The sequence below is a fragment of the Gymnoscopelus microlampas genome, assembly GCF_963454915.1.
Source record: "Gymnoscopelus microlampas genome assembly, chromosome: 5".
NCBI lineage: Eukaryota > Metazoa > Chordata > Actinopteri > Myctophiformes > Myctophidae > Gymnoscopelus > Gymnoscopelus microlampas.
The window spans coordinates 44,876,030-44,887,181 of record NC_139942.1 but is presented as its reverse complement, the minus strand read 5'-3'; the positions used below and the strand labels follow the sequence as shown (position 1 = coordinate 44,887,181).

General features: G+C 42.2%; 3 protein-coding genes across 3 annotated transcripts in view; 2 read left to right on the top strand and 1 right to left on the bottom strand.

Annotated features, from left to right (window-relative positions):
- Positions 1–228: 228 nt before the first annotated feature.
- On the top strand, positions 229–7,190 carry eif3f (eukaryotic translation initiation factor 3, subunit F). The gene is made up of 8 exons (XM_084057317.1): positions 229–368; positions 1,455–1,525; positions 1,741–1,820; positions 3,496–3,633; positions 4,027–4,118; positions 4,958–5,094; positions 6,415–6,528; positions 7,017–7,190. The coding sequence occupies exons 1-8, from the start codon at positions 233–235 to the stop codon at positions 7,092–7,094; spliced, it is 846 nt and encodes a 281-aa protein (XP_083913443.1). The 5' UTR covers positions 229–232; the 3' UTR covers positions 7,095–7,190.
- Positions 7,191–7,293: 103 nt separating this feature from the next.
- On the bottom strand, positions 7,294–9,104 carry LOC311045442 (MICOS complex subunit MIC26-like). The gene has a single exon (XM_084057318.1). The coding sequence runs from the start codon at positions 8,956–8,958 to the stop codon at positions 8,314–8,316; it is 645 nt and encodes a 214-aa protein (XP_083913444.1). The 5' UTR covers positions 8,959–9,104; the 3' UTR covers positions 7,294–8,313.
- A 363-nt stretch (positions 9,105–9,467) lies between these two features.
- The window catches only part of dnaaf6 (dynein axonemal assembly factor 6), a gene marked incomplete at its 3' end in the record, with an annotated part of 5,827 nt that continues 4,142 nt past the window's right edge, over positions 9,468–11,152 (top strand). The window contains exons 1-2 of the mRNA XM_084057129.1: positions 9,468–10,038; positions 10,152–10,218. Coding sequence (XP_083913255.1) covers positions 9,946–10,038; positions 10,152–10,218 — 160 coding nt within the window. The 5' untranslated portion in view covers positions 9,468–9,945. The remainder of the gene's footprint in view (positions 10,039–10,151; positions 10,219–11,152) is intronic.

Below are 11,152 nucleotides of genomic sequence, written 5' to 3'. Positions count from 1 at the left end.
GGTGGTTGGTTCTAAAATATTTTCAATGTAAGGACTGCTATTTTCAAATAGCAGATTGTACCTCTTGGTCTTGTCTGGTCTGTAGTACTGTAGTGTGTGATCCCACTTCCGACAACATTTATGCTCATGATGATGTGGCCTTTTTGAGTGGCTGCTTTTGGGCTTTTGGGTTTTCCTAGATCTGGTAGCTTACTTCTCTGTCCCACAGTCACAACCTGGCAACCCCTGCATCATGAGTCCTCCTTTCTCATCCAACATGTCGGTGTACGGGCCCGTGGTGAAGATCCACCCGGTGGTTCTGGCCTCCATCGGAGACTCCTACGAGCGGAGGAACGAAGGGGCCAGCCGTGTGATCGGCACCTTGCTGGGTAAAGTTAGACGTTTACACAAGAACGACCGTCTAAGCTGTCTGGATGGAGGAATACTACTGTTAATTATGTTTACATGCTAACGGTGGCTAGCCTAGCAGCAGGCTAACTAACGCATGTATGCCCAGCAGCTAGCTCCATACAATGGATGGTGAATAGAGATGCTAACAGCTGGCTTGGCTATTTTGTCCAAAACAATTGTCTCAAGTAAAGTATACATGATTAGAACATGCTTAAACATTTGACAATGAAGATTGATTGATTGGTGTACTTTTTTAGTAAGACAGGAGAACATCAGTACATGGAAGTACAAATTCACAATACAAGGTCTACTAAACTGGAAGACTCATTAAGCACTGAGCTTGTTTAAGATGAGATCCCCATGCACACAAATCATGATGACATGTAAGAGACAGACAGATATACACACTACTATACAGAATGTCATACAATCAGCTTACAGGTTACTGGTATGAAGAGTGAAAAATGTACAAGAGAAGAAAAAGAAATAGGGTTAAGACTTAGACAGGGGCCATTTTCCAATTGCAGCCTCCTGAAGGTCTAATATTTTCTACAATTGGTACAAAATCCATGTTCACATCATGTATACTTTATACTTTATATTATACGTTATTTAACACAGGACATTTCTCTTTTCTTTTTTACATTTTGGACAAAACATGTTGATGATGGTGTTGATGATGATGTGTTAGTTAGAATGATATATGTTAATGTGTCATAGTAATATGTGGTTATGTCATAATGATGTTATGTTATCATATGTGAGGTATGGTGTAATCATATATGTCAGTGGTTCTCAAGCCTTTTATTTTCAAGGACCCTAACTCTGAGAGTGTACAAACGGGTCCATTTGGTTCCATTTGTACACTTTCAGAGTTACAGACTTGTAAGGGTCCATTTGGAACCCAGATGGTCCCTGGACCCCACTTTGAGAACCACTGTTATATGTGATACAATGTGACATAATCAATGATGTATTTAAGATCATGTTTATAATGTGTCATATGATCATGTGTTATGAATGTTTATAACGATGTGCATGTGTTATGGTTCTCTGTTCCTCAGGAACCATCGAAAAGCACTCTGTTGAGGTGACCAACTGCTTCTCTGTGCCCCACAACGAGTCAGAAGATGAGGTGTGTTATTGATGGCGCAATTTAATACAAACGTACCAAACTGTGGTGGGTGTATTGCTAGATAAAGGGTTAATATGGCCTACTTGTTGACAATTGCTCCACTCAGCTGTAGATATGTGTCTTGATGTGTGTTGTAGTGTTGGGGGAATAAACCATGTATGTTTATGTTATGGTCCTGGCCTGAGGTCAACTATGTCGTTCTATCTTGATAACAGGTTGCTGTGGATATGGAGTTTGCCAAGAACATGTACGACCTCCACAAGAGGGTCTCACCCACTGAGGTCATCATTGGATGGTGAGAGAAATTAATGCATGTCATATATTGGAACGATAACTATTGTATATCGTTGTAAAAATAATTCGAGTCCACATAACAACTACAGTGGTGAGCAATACCGTTGCGATGATTTTGATCGCCAGCTAATCCAAATGAATCAAAAGCAATGCGGCACATTCTTCAGCATTGTAATAGAATGTTATCGTTCATCACGGTGGATGCTCACTTCATTATCCTTATGAACATGAAACAAAAAATAGTTTGGGAGATCATGTTTCTGTTGTTGTACCAATGCCTCTTGGCAATACCTTTTACACCGTTGGAAAGCCTGTTTAGTGTTTATGTCCCGTTTTAAATGGTGCCCCATTTATGTAAAGAACGTGTGTGTATGATGAGCAGCACAGCTGAATAAGCAGAATAAGCTGTCAGGCTACGGTCACACTTAAAGGTAGGGTAAGTGATATTTTTGGGTTAAAACAAAAAGTATTTTGTTAAAAGGTTAAAATACTATATTCTGATAGTAATCATTGCTATAGAGTGTTTGTTCAGTAACAGAAGTCTCCATGTCTCTCCAGCTCTTTAATAAACAGAAAATACATTTTTCGGTAGGTGTCAAAATCTCAGCCAATCAGGAGAAAGTACCCATTTTTAAGCTTAATTTGTATAGTGTTCCAGTTCCAATTTTGTCTGCTCGTTTCTTATTGTCATCACTTCCAATTTCACTTGTTTAATCTGTATCCTGATTGAGTTCTCTGTCCTGGTTGGATAAAATTGGAAATGAAACTGAAACTGAAACGAAAATGCATTTTCTGTTTAATAAAGAGGTGGAGAGACAAGGAGACTCCTAATACTGAACAAACACTCTATAGCAATGAGTACTATCAGAATATAGAGCTATTTAACACTTATTTTAACCAATGCAAATCACTTACCCTACCTTTAACTTTATGTTTGCCTTTGTGGACGTCTTTTTAAAATGGTATTCAATTGCAGAGAGTTTTGTTGGCATCGCGCAGCTTTCTGTGTGTTGTGTGCAACTTGGGTTTATGCGTCAGGGCGCCTCAAGAAGAGAAAGTCTGAATTTGAAGCAGATGAATGCTCGAGAAATGCTGCGGACGAAGGCGGACCGGCCTGGCAACGTCAAGACAGAAGGCGCTGCAAGCCACTCCGTTTTATAGGCTGCGCTGGCTGCATAAAACAGGCGGCCAATCACAACCTGCATTCATCAGCCTGCAACCAGAGAAGATTTGGCAAATCTTTCATGAATTTCTGAACTTTTTGTGTGATGTTTAGTTGTCTTTATAGTTATGACTCTTTCTCTACTAGAACCCCTGTTATGTTCTTATGCCGTTGATTGGTTTAGTTGTGAATGTGTTAACATGTCTAGGGGGCCAACAGTTAATCGAATCAATCGATTTAAGTGATAATCGGTAAATCTAAAACATTTGACAATTAGTGGACGTAGCCAATCTACAAGCTCCCAACGCATCACATCGCAATGCGTTGTTGTGAGCTTGTAGATCTGCTATTCTCACTATTACTACACGACACCGTTGTGCGGCAAGCCGGCGACGTATAAAACAATGCTTACGTGATTAATCGAAAAAAAGTCACCAATAGAATAATCACTAAGTAAATAACCGATAGTTGCAGCCCTAATCGTTAAGCCTCTGTTCTACTCTCATTTAAACAGGTATGCCACAGGCTTTGACATCACGGAGCACTCTGTGCTGATCCATGAGTACTACAGCCGCGAGGCCACCAACCCCATTCACCTGACTGTGGACTCAGCCCTGCAGAGCGGCAAGATGAACATCCGGGCCTACGTCAGGTGGGCTGATCTCTCTCGTCAATGACAGGTTCTCAGTGTTGGGCTCTGGGGACCCCCAGGGGGTCTTTGAGGCCTTCCAGGGGGTCCCCAGCTAAATGATTGACCTTTTAACGAATGGGTCTGTAACTCGGAGCTTGTACAAATGGAACCAAATGGACCCTGACAGGTCCATTTGGTTCTATTTTTACACGCTCTGAGTTCAATTAACACTGAGGTTTTTTCAGTGTGAATTGGAGTCTTTTGTAATCAAATGGGGTGGTCTGTGGCGTAATGCATATCAAACGGGGGGTCCTTGGAATTAAAAAAGGTTGAGAATCAGTGCTGCTTTATTATTTTATTTGACCAATTGCTAATATGATCCTGAATGACACTTTGTTATCCGTCCCCACACAGTGCACAGATGGGCGTACCCGGGAAGACAGTCGGCGTGATGTTCACACCCCTGAGTGTCAAGTATGTCTACTATGACACTGAGAGGATAGGCGGTAAGAATCCACAGTAATCAGTGACACTAAAAGTATCCTTACCTCATTATGTTCTTGTTTTCATATCGTACAACATATACGCCGATACATAGCTCTATTATTAACCTTGTTAATAATACATTCAAATACATTTCTTCCTTGGAACTCTTGCCTTTATCTGTTTAATATTCTGTCTTTTAATCCTACTCTTTGAAGCTCCATCGTCTCTTTTCTTTCTGCCACATATCAGAATCAACTTTATTGTCACATCACAGGTTTACAAGTGTGAAGAAGTGGATGCAGTGCATACTTTCTGTATGCCACCATTACATGTTTGACTAAATTGCCAACTCTTGACACCCCTAGCAGAGACTTGTCAGATGTTGAACTTACCTGTTAGCACATTGAGTGCCAGAATTAAAACATTGTTTTTCGTCCCCTTGCCAGCAAAACGAGCGATTTTACTGTACCTTTGAAAATTCATGGAATATTCTCTGTGACCGCCGTCCCCACTGAGATCGGCTCATTACACGCACAGGGCTGTCGTAGTATAGGGGGAAAAAAGTATCCGCGCGTCGTAATCCATTGCATAGCTGCGGCCATTTCAATGAATGCTTGTTTTTGCCATAAAGCAAGAGGAACAGAGATAAAGCGATTTTCCCTCAGGAAGTAAATGATTATTATTATTTTAAATGACCTAAATTCCGGGTCTGACGTCATCAGGCAGTGAAAGCATAATTCATATAACTTAATACACACCAAACCCTCTCCCAGTGTCTTGATTAACATACTACATACATGGCCTTTTATTGTGTGTCTGTTGCTAACAGCTGATTTCTGTGTGTTTTTATGTAAATTAGTGGATCTCCTCCAGAGGACACGCGTGACCCCCGCTCGCACCAAGGGTCTGACCTCTGACCTGTCCCTGGTGGGCTGCTCTGCATCCAGGGTACAGGACATGTTGACCACCGTGCTGGCCTACATCGAGGACGTGCTGGTGAGTGTTCAACACAATTAGGACAGTGATGTTCATTGAATGGATGGATGGATGACGTCTAAGGCATTGGTTCTCAAAGTGGCGTCCGGGGCGCCCCAGGGGTCCTTGGGGGGGTTCTAGGGGGTCCCCAGCAAAAGTAGTTAATGTAGCATCACAATATTTTAATCACTGTAACCTTTTATACTTTGGCTATTAAAAAATAGCAGATATACAAGCTCATAGCCGCGCTATGAGCTTGTAGATCTGCTATTTTTCAAAAATCTTGAACATTTTTAACACAAATCTTTGCTTCTGGGGGTTCCTGGCACGACATATTTTCAGATAGGGGGTCCGCGGACAAAATGTATCAATTTGGGGGTCCTTGACAGGAAAAAGTTTGAGAAGCACTGGTCTAAGGGACTATCAGAGGACCACTGTTGCATGTCCATTCCCTTTTATCTTGTGACACTAATGGGATTAACATACTTTATTACACGCTTGAACGCTCAATTCTGATTTGTCAACCAAGGCATTCTGCAGTCTGTTATTTAGTTTTCAGATCAATAGACTGAGCAGCACCGTATCATTCTGCATAAAGTAGACTGGTAAATGTTGTCGCTTAATTAATAATCATCCTTCATGTCAGTGGCAACTGAAGATCTAACGGACTGTTTTCTTTAGGAAAAGCAATGTATTGCTTTTTTAAATCAGTAAAATAAATGTTGTTTATATTTTGTGTGAAATAGATTTTTTTAACAACCCCTTCGAGGTGATTGTAAATTGATCCAAGACCCCTCTGCTTCACGTCAGGGTCCTGCATCATCCTGTTCATTTCTCAATAATTAACGCCTCGCTGTTCAGTCAGTGCATCATTTTTCAAGGAGTGTGAGGTTACTCTTTCCTTGGGATGCGAAATATTGAATATGTTTGGTGTGTAAAGTTCTTGCAGCTAAAATGTTGGAAGACTTGACTTAAAGGGATAGTTCACCCAAACAATTACTTTTTTTCTATGGATTAGTCAAACCATGAAGACTTGAATGCATGGATATTTTTTTGTTTTTGTTGCATTCCTAAGTCAATAATGTGATGACCAGCGGACCGGTAGGCAGCGGTCCCAGTAGGAGACACAAAGGAGGCTCTTTGTGTCTCCTACCGGAACCGCTGCCGGTCATCAAATTATTAGGAATGCGACAAAAACAAAAACATCCATGAATTCAAGTCTCCGTGGGGTGTGTTGATTGAAAAGTATTTTTGGGGGTTAACTATCCCTTTTTAAATGAAGGAAGCACAGCATAAAATAATTACATTGTTCCATCGTATCATTGTTCGTGTGTCTCCCAGTCTGGCAAGGTGACAGCAGACAACAGTGTGGGGCGTTTCCTAATGGACCTGGTCAACAAGGTGCCCACCATCTCAGCTGAGGACTTTGAGACCATGCTCAACTCCAACATCAATGTGAGTGTCACTCCACCACAGCCAGGAATTACAACATGTGTTCATAATCATACAGAGTACAGACAATCATCATGTAACAAACACTCACGATGGTTGCAGTTCCTTCGGTTCAGCATGTCCAATTAAACATTTTTAAAAATAGCAGATGTACAAGCTCGCAACGCGTCGCAATGTGATGCGTTGTGAGCTTATATATCGGCTATATATCGGGCTTAAGTGGTTTGGGAATGTCATGGGCAAAACAATTCAAAAGTATTAAGAAATTGCAGAAGTAGCAGACCTGCAGGCTCGCAACGCATCACGTTTGTGAGCTTGTATTCATAGCTATTTTTGCTATGAATATAGGTCTGCCTTGAGATTTTGACTTGTCCATTGGTGTGCCTTGTACACAACAAGTTTGACAACCACTGATGTAATAAGTCACTCTAGATCGGAGCTTCAGGTAAATACTTGAAATGTAAACGCCTTGTTTCCTCCTTTTGTCACAGGACCTATTGATGGTGACCTATCTGTCCAACCTCACCCAAGCTCAAATAGCCCTGAATGAGAAGCTGGTGCTGCTCTGAGCACCGCAAGACAAGGATTTTCTTTGGAGTGGTTAATATTTAATTTTTGTACACTTATATTTTGGCTCAGATGATGAATAAAGGTGTGGTCAGGTATTGTTGGGAGTCATGTTTGGTCATTATTGTCACTGGCTATGTTCAAATCTACTCTTTTATCCTCAGCAGGAGAAGACGATAATCATTAAGACAATTAAGTTTAGAGCTGTTAATTTGAATTATCTGTTATGACTTTGTTAATGACTGGTGTGATGCACAGGGTTCCTGAATAATTCAAGTTCACAACTGTTGGGTCATTGTGGCAGAGCTTTAGGACTAAGAGCTTTTATTTAGCACATTCAAGAGGACGTTATTATGACAATCAATACAAATTTGTGTTCTTTATGGTTTGTATTTGAAAAGTTGTAACAATATAACTCAAGTTACATAATTGTCTGACACGATAATATTGACAATGCATAGAACAACTGTGACAAGACAAATTGACAAAGATTGAGAACTTCTTAAGTCTATAATAAATATGCATTAAAAACTGGGAACAACTAAATCATTTTAATACGTTTTAAAAACCTTGTAACAAGCGATGCCCCCGCTGAGAGACATGTAAAGCTTTAGTGCAAAATCTGGGCATTAGAAAATGACAAATTAGTGCAGCAAGTCTAGGCAGTAGCAGCATGAATCTAGGATTTACAATCAAGGCTGTCAATCTTGTATTGCTGTTTTGATTTTGGTCACAGTAAAATCCTCTGTTAATTGAGTTAAAGCTGCAATCCAGAACTTTATTTCAATAAATAAATGGTTATTTTAACCATTATGTATGGTGGAGTAATACTAGTTGGTCAAACTAATACTGTACATCTGCAGTGGTTGGTTGGAGGTGGTCTCCCTACTCTTCCATTGACACATTTAGTCCCTTGTGTCGGGTAGGACACCTACTGGTTGGCAAGTGGTACTGCCAGCCAGCCCAGGGAGCCCTCTGCCAGCCAGAGTGGTAGAAGTGTGGGGGACAGAGACAAGGGTTCAAATCAGGTCATGAAACTTAGATTGCAGCTTTAATCTAACAGGATATTTTTTTTTTACCGTGTATAAAAAGCACCAAGCAAGTTAGCCTTTGATCAAGACTATCATAGATAAATCTATTTTATAGATTTGTTTTGTGCATAGTCAGACTCTGACTCGATCAAATCTATGATAGCTCGATTGATCAAAGGCTACAAGCAAGTCACGGTTTGGCCTCTTCTGCTGCTGGTGCAGGTGCAGCAGCCGCAGCGGTGGTGGTCTTGCTTCCTTGCGGGGGGTCTCTGATCATCCCGTCCACGTACAGGTACCCCCGCAGCGCCCCGTCGTACACCGAGTCTCCGGTCGACCTGGCGATCTCCGCAGCCCGCTCCGGGTAATACATGGAGGCGCCCACGGTCATCAGGGTGGCCGGGTAGATCACGCGCTTCGTCCTGGATCCCGACCCTCTCGCCAGGAACAGCCCGACCACGCCGAGGAAGCCGATCACTCCCGCCCGCGGGTAGAACTCCTCCGGCGGGTTCTTCAGATAGGCGTAGGACTCGTGTCCGTAGCGGACCGCGCAGTCGACCTTCGGCTTCAGCGCCTCGTAGGACGTCCGGCACCAGGCCGAGTAGGGCGCCACCATCTGCCGCAGGGTGGAGATGCCCCGCTCCACCTGCCCGGGCTCAGGGACCGCCACATGCCGGAGCTTGGCGTGTTCCGGTGTGATGTACAGAGAGAGGTCGTCCCTGTTCAGGCCGGTGGTGTTTGGTGGTTGTTTATCTTCAGAAGCAGCAAACACGGTTATTGACATGAGACTCAGAGCCCCCGGCATGGTGGTGCTGCTTACACCTGTCACCTTGAACATGATCGTAGTGCTTCCATGTAGTAGAGTACGGTGGCCGCATAGGGACAACTCTGCCCGGTCTGTGTGGGACTACCAAAACACTCGCCCCAAAACACAGTCGCCCCGGGGCAAATCCGGCGACCACGTGCTTAGAAATTACACCGCACTAGCCCATATCAGTAAAACAAATAGAACAGATTGGGACCCCCAAGACCCCCACCAAGACAGGAAAATGGTTGAGCCCCTGGCATATCTTTTGAATAGAGGGTGGGCCGTGGGCTAATATGTGTCAATGTGTAGGTCCTTGACGTGAAAAAGGTTGTAAACCACTTGATATAGAAGAATATAAGAGCCGCTGGGGGTGAGCGTGTTTTGGGGCGAGGCTTCCAGTTACCCTGTGTAGTGGTCAGGTCAGGTCACTTCCTTGTTTTTTGTTTTTTTTTGCTCAAGGAACCACAACCTACTATGGGCTGCATGGCCACACCATTACACTGTACTACAGTCAGACAGTGCAGCCTACTTGTGAATACACATTTTCTACCAGACTATTCACTTATTTGTGTATTTAGTAACATTTCTACGCAACTAAGTAAATTACACTGCACATTTTGCTGCCTTCTGTGGATGTAAATAAATGTGTGTCCCCTTGATGTTTTTAAAAGGAGTTATAACCTTTTTCAAACAATTGTCCTGCTGCCCGTAGAGCTAATATAAGCACATCGCTGACGTGCGTGATTTAAAAAAAGAAAAGAAAAGACACCTCGACATAGGCTACACGTGACGTCACGTTTCTATGGCAACTAGAAAGGCCATTGCGTCTCCAGGGAAACAGCAGGTATCAACAACATTAAGGCCTTTTGGGAATCATCTCATCTGCAGTCGGACACGTTGAAGTTTGATACCAAGCAAACTTGAAGTTAACTTGTCAGCATTTTTGCATTGGTTTAGATGTTATAACAGTATCTGTTGCTTGGTGATATAGTTTTGCTTAGCAAAGGTCAATACAAAATGGAAGGACTCGGAGTGTCATCATTACAAAGCCTGCAGGCACTCTCTGCCCTGCTATCTCCTCAAGAGAACAACGATGAAGAAGATTATCAAGTAAGATACTATGCATTTAGTGTGGTAGGCTATTGTGTAGGCTGTAATATTTATAATAGCCTCCTCTATTTTATTTGTCAAGTTGGTTAAGCACATGTACTGTAATTAAACAGAAAGTGGCCCCTTCTGCACAACTGGGACCTGGACACATAGGACCTGCAACTAAAGCCAGCAAAGAGGGTAATGTATCAACTAAGAGTAGATAGCCTACCTCTGTCGCAACCCTCTGTAACTGTTTACACACTTGTGCAATATCCTGTCAAATATACGTAATGATATTCTATATAACATTCTGTATGGATTCTGTAAATACACTCGCAACATTAAAATATACTGTCAGTTCTATCTTGCTCATATTCAGTCTTCATGTGCACTTAGAGAAGCCCATATAATATACATTATAGTGTGTGTGTGTGTGTGTGTGTGTGTGTGTGTGTGTGTGTGTGTGTGTGTGTGTGTGTGTGTGTGTGTGTATGTATGTACTATCAGTGTTGGGGAGCATTAAACTCCCCAACACTGATAGTGCTGTAGCTTGCTGGTAGTTAAACTACATTCATATTTGTGTGACGCGTCAAGTAGTTCAACGACTTTGTTTCATCGTAGTTTCACTTCTCAAGCCAACTACAATTTTGGGCAATAACATGAAATGAATACTATATATTCATACTGTGTTTTTGTACCAGAGCCCCTTTTAAATACAGTACTGTCCCTTTTTCCCCATCCCAATTGCTATGAAGGCATGCATAATTTAGCAGGAGAATTTTTACCCTTTCTCCTGCTGTGCTTCTGAATTGTGGTGCTTAATTCTGACCACTCAACCCAGACTCTATGGTAAAAGTGAGCATGCCCATGGGTGTTACACACCCCACTGGTATGCAGCCAGGGCCATAATGTTAATACTAAGTCAGTACTATGTATGTATGTATGGTATGTACTGTACTATGTATGTATGCTATGTAATGTATGTATTTATGTCACGCTGTTCACAAATTTGTCCACAAGAGGGTGGTAAGAATTCCAAAACAAACATGCTGAAACACATGGCTCAAGTATGCACACACTTTGGTTGCCATGTGGTACAGACAGTACGTGTATGTGATCATGCATGCATGCA